The 15,020-nt window shown below is 40.1% G+C and overlaps 1 protein-coding gene across 9 annotated transcripts in view; it reads left to right on the top strand.

Moving 5' to 3' along the window:
• The first annotated feature begins 11,109 nt into the window (after nt 1–11,109).
• LOC100697557 (glutamate receptor 3) overlaps nt 11,110–15,020 on the top strand; it is a 76,829-nt gene continuing 72,918 nt past the window's right edge. For 3 of the 9 annotated variants that reach the window (XR_003221997.1, XR_002063550.2, XM_005472003.4), the window contains exons 1-2: nt 11,110–11,456; nt 11,931–12,089. Coding sequence is in view for 6 of the 9 variants with exons in the window: in XM_005472003.4 (XP_005472060.1) it covers nt 11,369–11,456; nt 11,931–12,089 (247 nt within the window). In the remaining 3 variants the exon portion in view is untranslated. The remainder of the gene's footprint in view (nt 11,457–11,930; nt 12,090–15,020) is intronic. The other 6 variants (XR_003221996.1, XM_005472004.4, XM_003456854.5 and 3 more) reach the window with 4 other exon arrangements.

Below are 15,020 nucleotides of genomic sequence, written 5' to 3'. Positions count from 1 at the left end.
AGGCTGATACTGTGCTGTCAGAGTGCACTGTGTCAAATCAGAGCATCTGCTGTCATTGGCCCTGCCTGTCATTAAGAGTCTGCGTCAAGACTCAGTCCACTAGCTGTTTTTCTCAAGTGGAGTGTTGTTTCCATTGCTTGTACAGTTTGGCGTTTTCAGTGGAATGGTAATGTTTTCTTATCAATAAATGATTTATGGCCTGTATTATTGCTAAGCACTGTATTAAATATTTATAACATAACGCAAAGAAAGTGAGGGCTACCTTGGGACTGGAAAAAGATGCCGATGTTTGCACATGTAGGGTCCAGACAACATGCTGAAGTCCTACTGCTGTTGATATTTAGGGCACAAATATAGGGCACTGTGTGTAGCTCATTGCCTTACTCTGTTGCTGTCAGCTATTCAGGTTTTCTTTCAGCTAACCATAGCCAAACTTTGCATGTCTTAAATGTTGTGAAAACCTGCAGTTGCAAAGCCTGTTACAATTTGCCAAGTGTCCCCAAAGTGGAGTCCTCTCGGGGACAGTCCTCATTCAAGTTTGCTACAGCCACTGACTGGAATAACCCACAAAATTTTTTTCCACAGCATATTCTCTCAAGGACATTGTAGCACTTCCTTAAATATACTGTTCAGAATATACCAGCATTTCTTGTTTAATACCTTTAAAGCATTAAAAACTACAAAAATATTCACGTCTTTATTCCTCCAGTGAAGAAAACAGTTTGCATTAAACGGTGACAAACAAGCATGCCGAACACGAGGCCCTGGTTAATCTGCTTGCCTGATCTTTGAAAAGTTCTTGCAGGCCAGAGAGCGGAGCAAACTGGAAGCAGTGTCTGAGGCTGACGTGATTTAGTAAGTCAGGGGTGTCGCCCACCAGAACTGCATGCCGCATGAGCCTGGCTGATGGTTGTGCACTGCTGCGGAAGGCCAGGCTGCAAGGTAGAATCGCAGACATGGAGGAGCAGTGATGCAGGCAATGTGGGGCACTGTTCGGTGGGGGTTGCAGTGGACTGAACTCTCCAATTTTGTCATTACTGCATCGCTTTATGTCACTTTCCTGCAGTGATTTAAATGAAGCAGAATGTTATTTTTTTGCATTAGTATCATTTTGCTGTAGGCTGAGCTACAGACCTCTGAGACTAAAATCTATGATAGAGTGAGAATTTTCTTGCAGTCGGGGTTCTGACTGAGAGCATTAACCATTTCATACAAGTCTGAGTAGAAAAGCTCTGCAAAATAATGACACATTATTCAATTATTATTAGCTTGTCAGACTTTATTTTCAGCTCTGCAGCTGAGTAATCTGTGCTCTCTTATCGTTTCAGATCAAATTTAAAAACTACTTGAAGCCGCACTTTTTTTCCCCATAGTTGCTTTTTGTTAGAAATGGTAAACACGGCATCATCCGTGCATGATAAGTCACCACCTGTGCCAATCAGTCACCTTGTTTAGAGCTCTAATTGCGGTTCCCCTTTGGAGTGATCAGTGTAATTTGGTACACACGGTGAGGCGGCAAAGCTGTTTACTCAATGCAGGAATGAAGTGAACAAATGAAAGGGACACTTTTCACCTTTTGTTATTATTAAGTGATTAACAAAGTGCTCTCAGCCTGTGCCTGTTTCCTTTAAAACCATTTGAAAGGTGTGTCGTAGCACTTCACTTGAGTGCCAGCTAAGCTATTAAATAAGTATATGTCAGGAGTAACATCTACATGCTCCCAAAGATCGTCTCAGGCCTGATAAATAAAAAAACAATATCAACTGAGCCGAGTCAAAACTCTAGAAATAATGGCTGCTTTGAAAGATCATAGATTTACTTGAATAGAGAAAATGAAGAAAGAGTTAATCCCTCAGTTTAAACAGAGGCTCTTCTTTTACTTGTGGAGCTAGTTTGTCCCCGGTTCATCAGTCATCATTATCGTAACATCTCCCCGACTTAACAACAGCTGCCTCTTGTTTCGCCTTTTGATTTTAGCCTTAGATATGCTTATCATATTCACAGAAAAAAACCTTAATGTGTTTCTAAAATGCATTTCAAAATCCATCACTTTCCCCCGTTTCTTTGAAAGTAGTGGTTACTGCCAACACTTCACAATGATAAAAATACAAAGAATGGCTCTCTGTTGAAAAAGATTGAATCAGTTTAGTCTGTGAACAGCGTCCACTGGCAAGACTTACATAAGCAGCAGAGAAGCAGCAGCACTTTCTACACGTATTCACATTTTCTTTTCTGAGATTTCTAATTTAATGTTTCACTTAACTGGTCAAATTTTCACGTGTGTGTGTGTGTGTGTGTGTGTGTGTGCGCGTACTAATGTTCACTCCGCAGTGTTAGAAATGATATAAACTACATAGAACATCAGTAGAAAAGACAGCCAAAGGGCAGAAAGTCAAATGTTAGCTCTGTCCTTTAAAACATTAACTACATCAGAACAGCTGTTGTTGGGATCTCAATAGCAAAAAAAAAAAAAAAAAAAGAGACAAGGGATGTGTAAGAAAACAGAACATCGATAATTAAAATTGCCAAGCTAATTTGTTTTGTTCTGTAAGCGCTTTGCCTGTGGGGTATTCAGTTAAAGATGTGGGAATGTTTAATCAAATTTCCATTAATATTCATCTGTGCGGCTGCACCTTAACTCCCTCTGGTTACCAGCATGTTGTTCAAATAAGGCCTCCTAATTACCAGATTTTAAGACTTTTATTTCATCCATTCCTTCATTTGTGAGCAATCTGTTCCATAAAATATCATTTTGATTAAGTTGTTGGTTTTTTCTTCCAGCGGCACTTTGTCCGAGATAACAGCCATGTGACAGTTTAATAACGTACTCTATAAAGCAATGGAGAAACGGACTAGTGAAATGCACTCCTTTTTGGGTCCATATTATTATAATTTTTCATTATGTTGAGACAAAAAGAAACACTGAAGCAATTCCACCATCTGCAAACAAGAAATAGCTTTAAGTTCTGGACTTTAAGAAATGTGTCTCATGATTGCAGAGCACTGTGATTCATTCCTCTGCATGAAAACGTTGCTGTGGGCGTCCTGTCTCTCAACAAATATGCAAATGCTTGAGCTGATAAGAAGAAAAAAAGGATGAGGGTATATAAGGTGGAATATAAACTCAAACTAACCTGAGAGGCGTCATTTTGAGATCATGTCTTTCCAAAACATCCTATATTACTTGGAAGTTTTCAGTCAAATCTGGGCAGCTGTTGTATTTTTCAGCGATCCTGGTTAAAGAGAACTTACACATTTTATGGTATGACAGGCGCAACTATGATTTTTGAATTTGTGATATAATATTTTAGGCCTAACCTGTGCAAACCTGTGTTAGACTGATTGTTGTGTCAACAGTTTGGAACAAATGAATCAATAAGCTGACAGACACCAAAGTGTTCTGATGATAAAAGATTGCCTTTTTTTTTCTAAAGGCCAGTTTTCTGGCATTTTATTGAAAGAATTGAAAAAGACTTGTAAAAATAGAGCAATAGATAAATTACTTGTTGCCCTAGTTACAACATTTGAATGGAAGAGCATGTCCAACACTGAACATCTGCACCTGACAGAGGGCTGGAGTGAATCCACAGCTTCCCTCTTCATCATTACAATATTGTACATGACATTCCAGCACTGCAGGTCTTTGCAGCCAAAACTTAAACTGGATCAAATAGATCCCTCAGCACACAGAGTGAGTCATTTGCAAAAATGAATAATTTACATTAGCAATTTTATTGAAAATGTATGCAAAATGACTGCTCAATTTTGATTTACAAATTTCTAACACCATGAAATGAGACTGTAGCAAATGTATCCATGTGGTGCTCCTGACTATTCTGTGTCATCTGCTATACCTCTTAAATTGTCCTGTTTTTTCAGTCAAAGTCACATCAGGTCTTTAGCCAGGTTATGTAAAGATTTTCTCATTCCTGCTTATGCCTTTGTCACATCCCGTCAAGATTGTTATGATGCACTTTATGCTTGCATAACGCAGTCATCCTTAAATCATCTTCAGTTTGATTGAAATTCTGCAACTAGGCTCCCAGCAAAGTCTCCTTACTTTGGCATATATTGCATTTGTACTGTTTAAACCTCCTGACACTGTCTCCAAGAAAATGTATGATTAGTTTAAATCTTCTTGACGGTTTATATTTTTATACAGTTTCAGCATTTGAAATTGAACACTGCAGCCAAGTTAAATCCATGTGGGTTAAATACTTGTGCTACTTATATATGCATCATTTGCTTGATTTACCTTAGCACTATATGACTGAGCAGAAGTGCTCACATTCTGTAATTATCTATGCAGTAAATTTGCCAGGTGGCATATATGCACTTTAGTTTCTTCATTAGGTCCATAAACACTGTGATTAACACTGTGTGTGCAGCATTTAGTATTTTATGGATGATGTGTGAATACTTTTAAGGGTAGGGCCAAAATGTGTTCCATTCACTAATTCAGCTGTTTGCCGCAGGATTAAATGGATGGTGGTGGAATAAGTAATTGATGACAATACAAAAATTTTGTGTCCAGAATTTTTAAGCGGGCTCAAATCAATCCATAACCAGTGAATCCATGAGGTGTGTCCTTCTGTTTGCTGCCCCACCACTTTCTCAACTGCTATACTGGATAGATTACAGTGGAATGCAGTACTTACTTTTGTCTTACAAAAATAGCTCAAAACGTTTTTTCTGCATGGTCAAATGCCAGCTTATATTAGCCAACTCTTACACCCATATTTAACTTGCAGGTCATTGAGGTCTTAAACCAGGTCAAAACCTGCTGATGGTTCTTTGCTTGAGAATAAAAACCTAAGGAGACAGTTGATGTTGTGGCTTCTAAACTATGGAATGCACTACCATTACATTTGAGATCTGCAGACTACTGAAACTTTTAAGACTTGTTTGTATAGGCTAGCTTTTAACTAGTGTTGTCTTTGTTGTGATTTAATATCTGTATTTTTTTTTTTATTTGTTGAAGACTGTTGTGAAGCAGTTAGTGATTCTTATGTAGAAAGGTGTTATATAAGTAAATTTTGCTTACTTACATTCTCTTTACCCTCACTTATACTTTGTCTTCTGTGCTAGCCATGTGTTAGCATGTAGCCTAAAGCGCTGCCATGCTGTAAACCTTCACAAAGCTAGTAGCTGTAAACTCCTTTTCTTTGTTTAGGCACAGCTTCAAGAAACTTTTAAAGATGTAGTGCATGAACAACCAGTGATGTAGGTTAAATTGCTTTATTCTGACTGAAATTATGTTATAGCCTAACAAAGTTTTTCAAATCAATACCACTTGGGACAGATGTGAAACCAGCCTTAAAGAAAAAGAGGTTTTAGATGATAATGTCAGTCTTTGCTTATGCCACCCTACTTGTGATCCTTTTGGATTGAACTGAGTGCAATTAGAAGTAGAATTGTGGGTTGAGGTCCTGGAGAGAAAAACAAATAACTGGCACACTAATTCATAGCTCATATTGGCTTCTGCTCATAAGTGCAGTTAATTTTAGGCTAAAAGATAAACCTTAGTGTAAAAGCATTAGAGGTGCTTTAATGATATATATATATGTGTATATATATATATATATATATATATATATATATATATATATATATATCATTAGAGAGTATTTGAACAGCAAAGATCTAATGTTCATACAAAAAGCGATAACATGACAGACAGTGTTATAAGGTGTGCTCTTTTGGGAGGCTCGGAGCATTTACTGAAAATCTAAGTCAAGCCATAAATCCCAGCATTTTACAGGAAATGTTATAGAAAGGAAACATGAAAGGTTTTATTGTGAGTTTTACAGCACTGAGCAATCCCTTTTTATCTCCTTACTTTCTTGGGAGCTTTCAGACAACTTATTGCAGTCCTGACCTTGGGTGCCATAATGCAAAAGTACAATATCATCATTTCATATCAGGAATTTCAGAGGTATTACTTTTATTGTTTAGTTACACATGAAACTCCCTTGGAAGCCTCTGTGCTCAGCAGGGATGCTCCACGGTGGTCAGGGTTTTAATTTTGTTGCCTGTATTATTAATGTAAGTTAACACATGCACAATATTCCTCCTGGTTTTCCTCTTTATCTACACTGTGATCCTGGCTAAATGCTCACTTCTAGCCAACCAGGAGAGCGACACGCCATTACATGGAAACTGCTTCCTCTTGATCCTTGACCAAGGATAAATGGTAGCAGTAGATGCACAGCGTGCCGTTTGATTCTGAAGATGCTGTTTACATCTGGAGTTCTCCTTTTTAATTATCCAGTGCCAGCCCTCATTTATGTTATCTGCAAGGAAAATGAGGTCGTGTATATATCAAAGTGCTTCTGCTGCCGCGTATTTCTCCCAGCAGGCGTTTCCTCTAATGTCATCTTAAACGTGACATGCAGTCGTGCACGTGGCTGCAAAGTTTCACATCCAATTTCACAGGTTTCAACTCTGAGTAATGATGCTAAACCAGAGACTGTCACTATAATCAAGTGAAGTTTTCGATTCTTGAAACCATTAAACAAAACGAGTGAGGAGAATACTTGGCTCTATATGTAATAAATGCTTTAGAAATTATGTAAAATCCATTTTAATAAACAGACTTTAAAAAGCAAAAGTGAGTGAGAGATACATTTTTCAGTATATCTCTGGATCCGTTTGACAGTTACTCAGACTGAAGTTGAAATAATGACTCAGTAACTGGCCCATTTGATGACTTCATGAATGTGCTTGTCTGATGTGTCCAATTGTGGCTTTGTGCTCTCTGTTAACAGTGCTACTTATAACACTGGATATGCCCGTATTTAGGCCACTTCACTCCCTCAGGCTAACAACTTGTGTGCATAATTCTGTGGGTTATAACACGCAAGTGCTATATATAAAACAAGGTTAAGTCCTGAAACTAATAGATTGGTATTGACAAAGGTCAAAAGGCGGCGTTCTGTGATATGTGTGGTGCGATTTTCTGAGTATTTTAGTCTGTTTCACAACCAACATGCAGTGACTGAAAACAGCTGTGATGTCTGCATTTCCTGAAACTCTGAGTCAGTCTGGCTCTGTTTCACAGTGTACCTTTTGCCCTGTCTTCCTCCCATCAACCCCAAGTGGTCGCAGCAGACGGCCGCCCCTCCCTGAGCCTGGTTCTGCTGGAGGTTGTTTCCTGTTAAAAGGGAGTTTTTCTTTCCTGCTGTCACCAAGTGCTTGCTCACAGAGGGCCACCTGCATGTTTGGGGCTTTCTCTGTGTTATTGTAGGGTCTTTACTTGATTATAAAGCAACTCGAGGTGGCTGTTGTTGTGATTTGACGCTATATAAATAAACTTGAATTGATTTGAATTAAACTAACTAGCAGAGATTCAAGTTTCATCATAATGTCCTTGTTAGACTTTGAAAGCAATGTCAGATAAAAACACTGTGCTATTAATTTCATCCACCATATGGTCGACGCTTCATAAATGTCAGTTTTACTTAAACTCAGTGGGAAGTTCTGGAAAAGGGTTGCTGACATTTACACTCAATTGAATATTGCTGAAGAGGTCGTGCATCAGACAGCAAGCAGCGTGCTTCCTGAGCAGAGCTCATTTGCTCCGGTGGAAAGCGGGAAACATGCCCAAGGTGTACTGAAGATGCAGTGGAGTGATGGCCAGAAAGCTCACGTAAATACTTACCCTTATTGAAATGCTGTCAGACGTTTGCCGGGGAAGTCCTGGGGAAATGGGAGAGGAACTGTAATCCTCTGTAAAGCCGGAGAATCAGTATACAGCTGTACGGACTGCAGACTCACACCGGCATGAGTTGTACCTTCAAACTAGCTCACTAAAAGCCAGATGGGAATAGACTGAAAGCATCTTCTTTATTGTAAATGTTTTTTTGTTTTGTTTTTATGTGATGCTTGTACTGCAGTTAAGTTTCTCTCTTTACTTAACCAGGAAAGGCTTTAAAAACATATTATTATTTATAATGACAGCGTGGGCAAAAGGCAAAACCTCTAGAGAAAATGGTATGAGAGCTAAAAAAGAAACATTAAAAGTTAAAAGAACAACAGCACACCCACTACTTAGTAACACACAAATGGCATATAGGTATGTAACAGCACAGGTCATATTAATGTCCACAATAGATTCCTTGAATTCCTCCACCAGCTTGAAATGATCGCTGAACAGACACATTATTTGTTTTGGGAACTTTCATCAAAATGGGGCGAGCAGGACTCAATAAATATTGCAATTCGTGTGTGATGATAGCCAGTTAACAGAGGAATAGAGCAGAGCACTGATGACGTTTGATGGGAGCAAACGGAATAGCTGAGTCATAATAAAGAGCATCAAGCTTCTTGAAGGGCGCCCTTGCAAGCTGACCTATATATAACATCATCATTGACTAACATGGAGAGGAGGGTAACTTCACATGGCTGCTTATTCCTGCAGAGAAATGTGCACGTGTTAGACCTTGTTAGAGAGTCTCAAGCACTTTCTGGTGCAACAGCTACTGTTTGTGGTTTAGTTGGTAGTCACATCAGAAAGATCCCTCTTATAGTGACTCACATTAGCACCTTTTTTATACATGAAATGGAAACGGCGTTCTGTCTCTGTCAGATTTTTATTAGAGCGCATATATCGGCTCATTTTAGAAATCCCATTAAGTCACTGAGGTTTAAATGGAACCAATTTAATGCTTCTTTATTATCTTGTCATGCTTTACTTTAGTGTGCCGTGTTTTCTGTAAAGAGCTGAGGGGAGGGCTCAAGAAAATATTAATAAACCTTTAACATCCCTGACGAGGGCACCGAACCCAGCACACCAGTAATCTCTGCAGGATCCCTTACCCCGTTCATTCAACAGCATGAAGAATTAAGATTTGCACAACAAGCTGCCCTTTGTGCCCATCAGCTGGTGATAGACCAACACTTTGGACGGGTACGTGTTTTGCAAGAATTTCACTCAATCTGAGTTCATGCTTAAGTGGACTGAAACTAATTGCATAATTTTTCAAGTGGCAGTGAATGCATTTTTGCAAATGACACACTAACACTGCCGCATATCTGGAAAAAAAAAAGGTCACGCTATACTGACAGTATATCTGTTTGTGAAATTGAACTTAATTATAGTGCAGTTGTTCTCGCTGCGTCCTGTTAAAGATCGTAGTTGTATGCCAAGCATTAAATCACATCCAGATCAATAAGCACAGACACTGTTGCTTTTTTCTTTCTTTTTTTTGCAGTGCTGGTTGTGCAGCAGTCTAAATAGGGAGCTTTAATGCTTTCTGCAGCCTCGGTGCACACATACACACACGGTATGTACACACATAGAACACATTCTGCTGCTCAGCTAATCCTAAGCCATTTAACTTTAATGTCTTTAAATAGATAAATGATTAAATGGAGTGAAGTTCAGGCAGAAGAGTTCAATAACTATTCCAATAGATTAAAATCACATTCGTGCTGGGTGCTGCAGTGTGCAGTGCAGAAAGAAATTACACAGCACAGCATCGTAATATAAAAGAAATGAAAGAAATCTGTAAAAGGCAGCTATTTAGTTGTTTACTGTGTGTTTTTAATATTTGGTAAAACCATAGATGCTGCAAACACTGATTTAGATGGTAGTGAATGGAGCTGTGATGTTCTAAATGAGAAACAGTAAAACAACTAAAAGAAGTAACATTGCATTAGCAGAGTTAACTCCAAATCAAGCACAACTGCTTTAGGAGAACTCTGTCTTCATTACTGGAGCATGTTTGAGATTAGCAGTGGGTTTGTTGACATCATTAAGTTTTAAGGCCAGTGATAACCCGGCTATGGCTGCAGGTTTCCCCCGCTGGTGCCGTGATACTGTTCTCCCTTGTCAATAATTCCCATTTCTGTCATGGCTTATGCCGAGGCGGATGGTGAAGTAATTGGAAGGACCATGTTGAACCAACATACTGGGGCTCAAAGAGCTGTCTAAACTGATGCTTTCCCTTTTCCCCCCTACTGTCTGTCTGAGATACAGGCAGTTTTAAAAGACAAAAACTGGTGTGAATTCGATAAAATAAATATAGTATAATAGTTAAAGTTGCAGCATCTTATCATATTTTGTGTTGTGTGAGTCAGAGTCCTCCTAGCTAGTGCAGTATACTTTCTTCGAACTGACCAGCGTAAGACGGGCTGCCTGAATGCATAATAATGAACATTAAACATGGAGCACAGACATTTCACCAGAAGAGATGGCCTTGTTGCATATCTCAGTAATGTGCACTCAATTGCAAAATGTAAATATGCTGATGCTAGTAGGACCTATTCCTGTGTGTCAGTGATGGATTAGAAAATATGAGCTACTTTATGCTTCTGTCACTGCCTTTTTCATTTAGATTTTATCTTAAGTGACCCTAATTTCAATCACCTCCCACAAATGATGCTGTTGCTTCTGCGTTGTTCCCCTTTGCATCAGCTGTTCACTTTCGCAGAAAAAAAATGAGCGGGAATCCAAATCACTAACACAAGTAAGTCAATTAGGGTTCTAATATATAGCATTAGTTAGGCACCTTGGCAGCCGGTGATTAAACAGTGATAAATCAGAGCATTAGTGCCCACAGTTACTGTTCCTGCTCTCAAACACCTGCAGGGGACAGCCTCGGATTATGCTGCTATTGTGCTGGACTAATGCTGCATGCATACTCCCACACATGTGAACACAATAGGAAGGGATACCATAGATGGATAGATAGCATGCTTACATGGCCTATATGCACACACACATAGCACATGCACACATGCACAAGTCAGCAGTATACTGGTGATCCATACAGACCGCATGTCAGTGTGCACACACACACACACACACACACACACACACACACACACACCAAAGCCAGTAGACACTGCACCGCCTCACACACCAACTCTGCAGTGACGTGCGGAGGAAGACGGGAGGCCGCTCTTATTATAATTCAACGTCAGACCAAGTTTGATAAACGTCTACCCCCCACCCCAACCCCCCGACACCCCGGCTCCCCTCCCTCCCCATCTGTCTTTCCCTCCCTCTTTCACTCTCCCTGGCCCATTTCAGTGGTCTTTATCCACAGTAGGGACCCGTAGATCCGCTTTCTCTCTCTCTCTCTCCCCCCCCCTCTCTCCTCCACCACCACCACCTCCATCTTTGAGATAAAACACTGGCTTTAGATTTCCAGCAGCAGCAGCAGCAGCAGAGGGCTGGCGCTGCAGTTGCGCTGGCACAAATTCAACGTGGGTGCACACAGTGAGTGAGAGAGTGAGAGAGAAAGAGAGAGAGACCTGCCGCATCTTGTGGATTTCTTTGCGAACAAGCCCCTGTACATGGTTCGCCCTGTTTCTTTCTCTCTGTCACACACAGACCAGGAGCTGATTCCAGTTTTCGGAGAAAATGTGGCATCGCACAATAGCGGCAGTCCTTTTTTTACTCAATTCTTTGGGGCACTCGCTGGCAGGCTTTCCAAACCAAATCAACATCGGTAAGTTCAATGGGATGCACTGACTACATATTCATTTTAAAAACATTTACCACAGTCTAAATAGGACACCACTCTTTAAATCTCAATCAGTCACTGCTTGAGGTTTTTTTTTTTGTTGTTGTTGTTGGTTTTTTTTTGCTTAATTCGTTGCCAACTTCACTTCTCACCAACCCAAACTGGGATTTTGCGCGTCTCTGTGGGCGGTTTCTTAAAAAAAATGAGTTTATATAATTTTGTCAAAATGAGAATTATGGCGCATTATTTAGTGTGACAATGTATTACACATTTTTTTTTCTTGTTTTTTTGGTTTCTTCCATTGAAATGAACTCACGTTCGAGCCTCTGATATAATGCGATCACGCAGTCACCCTGCCGTCCTTTTTAGTGGGATTCGAGATAGAGCAAACGCAGGGTTATGCATGCTGGGGATGGACTAATTAAAGCGCTGTCTTATGTGACATTTTGTTTCCCGTAGGCGGACTGTTCATGCGCTCCACAGTGCAGGAACACAGCGCCTTCAGGTTTGCTGTCCAGCTGTATAACACCAACCAGAATGTGACAGAGAAACCCTTCCACCTCAATTACAATGTTGACAACCTGGAGTCCTCCAACAGTTTCTCCGTCACACATGCCTGTGAGTAGTTCTGCACTGTACCACTGCCTTTGTCTGCACAAGAACAATAAGAAACATTCCTGTTTTAGTACTATTTTTTTCTCAGATTGGAATAAAAAGTGCTGCAAGTTCAGGGCCAAAAAAACAAAAACAAAAAAACAAACAGTCAAACACATGCGGAGTACATCAAATCATTTTTGCTCTAATAGTCTCATTGGTAGGCCATTTCAAAAAAACGACACAGATGTTTATGAGCTGAAAATGGCGTATGAATAAACACAGACACCTGCCAAGTGTCTGGCTTAATACTCAAACTCCTCAGTCATGGCATCCAAAATTCACCAGCTGGATTATGGAGCTTGATGGCCCGTAATTAGCCAAACAGTGATTTTTTTTTTTTTTTAATTTAGTAATTCCAGAGAAGCTGATGAGCAGAACTTGGATGAATGTGCTCGAAAGTGCGCAGGAAAACCCCCCCAAAAAGGACTGCCATCGTGTTTGTTGGAGTATAGGATGAAGGGTTTCCATTAGGGACTGTGCGAAAAATGAATATGGAAGAGTGGGCATTAAAATGTTGTGACTGTAAAACAAAAAGTTGTGGAATCAGACAAATAGAAGTGAAAACACAAGAAAAGGTGAGCTGTATTTACAAAGGTGAATAAGGAGACATCACTTTACAGGAGTTTAACAATGTTGACACATTTCTTTATGATGCACATTGATGAAATGTGCACTCTCTGTTTATCTATGTGCTGGTATACCCCTTTGCAAACTCACCCATCCCACTCCCTTAATGTTTGGGGGAGTTTGAATGTCACTTGTCCTTTTATAGCGACTTTAAATATCACATTAGTGTCTACTAGCTTTATAGTGCTGCAGACTCTTCTATTTTCTCCCTCTGATGGATAAATAGCCCACAGTATCAGCTGTAACATTCTCTAATCCATGTAGTCATCTCTGCAAACATGATGCACTCAATAGTAAGCTGCAAAGTGTAAGAAGGTCTCATATTTGGTCTACCATTCCCTCGACTGCCATGTAGGGCACCGAGTTCTGTCTGGAGAATTAATTTGTTATCTTTTGTCTCACCAACTTTGCTTCACACATCACGGTTGAGGATCAGCTGCAGCTCTCCAAACTCTGTCAGCTGCCTTAGAGATGTCTGAGGAACCTAATAAAGTGAGAGTAGGGCTAAAAAAAAAGAAAAGAAAAGAAAAAGAAAGGGCATGAACACAACTGCATCCCAGGCTCTCAATCATATTAAATGCTGTTGAGGTCATGTGGTTGGTGGTGAGCATTAGCAGCACTCACCGACGTCCAGATTGGAGCAGCCTTGGGGAGAAGCTGCAGGCGGATGCAGGTTTACACACATTCACACGCTCACACCTTGACACTGCCCGGTTTGACTACAACCTTGCACTGTCAACTGCTGAGCAATTACACTGAAGCAGCTGTGGGGTCAGTGCTCAGCTCAAGGGCACTTCAGCAGTTGCTGTGGAGGAAGAGATGAATATTACACGCTCGGCTTGTCCGGATCAGGGCTAAAGCACAAACTGCAAAGAGTTTGTCCACAGCCGCAACTGACTTTGACTAAACCTGAACTCATTGTTTTTGAAAGAAGCTTAAGGCTTTTCTTGAAGGATAAGAAGAAAAAAAAGCTGATAATCAGGAGGATTAATTTCAGCCAGATAAGGTGCAAGCTTAGCTCAGTGCTCTCCTGTTGAAAAAAGACCAGTGAGCAGCTCATTATGCAGACCAGCCAGGCCAGTTTGTGACTAAGGAATTTGCTTGAAAATGCACCAAACTACACAATTCTTATTATAGTAGTCTGGATTGCATAATGCCCCGCTTGCCTGGCAGGTGTCGATGTAGCAAATGAATGTGATGATTATGATTTGACACATTTCTATTCTGGCAAGAATTACACATTAGTCATAGCTGTGCTTTCCTACAGCTAGCCTTGTCAATTTTGATAATATTAGCAAGTGCTGATATGACTGAGATTTTAAATCTGCTTATTTCTTGTGATCCTTGAGACCGTCTACATAGCTCTCTCTTTAAATAAAACAATTGAAAGATAAAAAGAAACTGAGCAATTACTTTTTGCTTTCATCACTTGTTGTGTTTGCTTTGATTCTGAGTGGTAAAAAAAAAAAGCAGGACAACACTACAGACCTCCATCTAGGTCAGTCTGTAACGACCGTCGCAAATTCCTAATGGCAAATGTCTCTGTTATTGGCAGTGTGGATCAATAGGTGGAAATCTGTAGTCCCGCAATAGTGTGTGTGTCTGTTTGCTATCCAGTATGGAAAAATCAATTCTCACCAAGCTTTCTTTTTCCTTGTCTTTACCCTCCTCGCTTATATATGGCTGATTTTCCAACTGTCCCAAATATCACATTTGCTGCTTACATTGCAGATATGAAAGTTAACAAACAACAAAACTTGTAAACATCCAATGATCGATTGCAGCAAACAATTTCCAGCCATTGCAACTTGACTGAATTGATTCCGACAAAGAGAACCTCACTGTGCTGTTGTGTTTATTATCTCACCCAATTTGTGGCTGGAGTGAAGCTGCAGGATGTATTGATGTGACACCTTGCCGCGGGCCAGGACTGATTGTGTGCATAAATGCAGAAATGGGAAGGTTATATCCATTAAGACTGAGGTCAGGGCAGGGATAACAGACAGTGGAGACAGACCTGACAGCTTGGCTGGGTAATAAGAGGAGAGTTAAGCTAAATGAGTGTGGGGATTATACTTTCTGCATGTGGTGACAGGCAAGCATTTATTTAACGTTTAATCAATTGAAGTGTTTAGCCTTTCCCTAACTCGCAGTAATTAACACGAGTGTTAAATGCACGTGAATGAAGAGACAATTCTTAGTGATCCGTAAAAGCGCATTTTGTGCTTCTGCACCAACAGCATACATTTTCAAGACTGCATTGTT

The sequence above is a fragment of the Oreochromis niloticus genome, linkage group LG10 (assembly GCF_001858045.2).
Source record: "Oreochromis niloticus isolate F11D_XX linkage group LG10, O_niloticus_UMD_NMBU, whole genome shotgun sequence".
Classification (NCBI taxonomy): domain Eukaryota; kingdom Metazoa; phylum Chordata; class Actinopteri; order Cichliformes; family Cichlidae; genus Oreochromis; species Oreochromis niloticus.
This window is presented reverse-complemented; position numbering and strand designations above follow the sequence as displayed.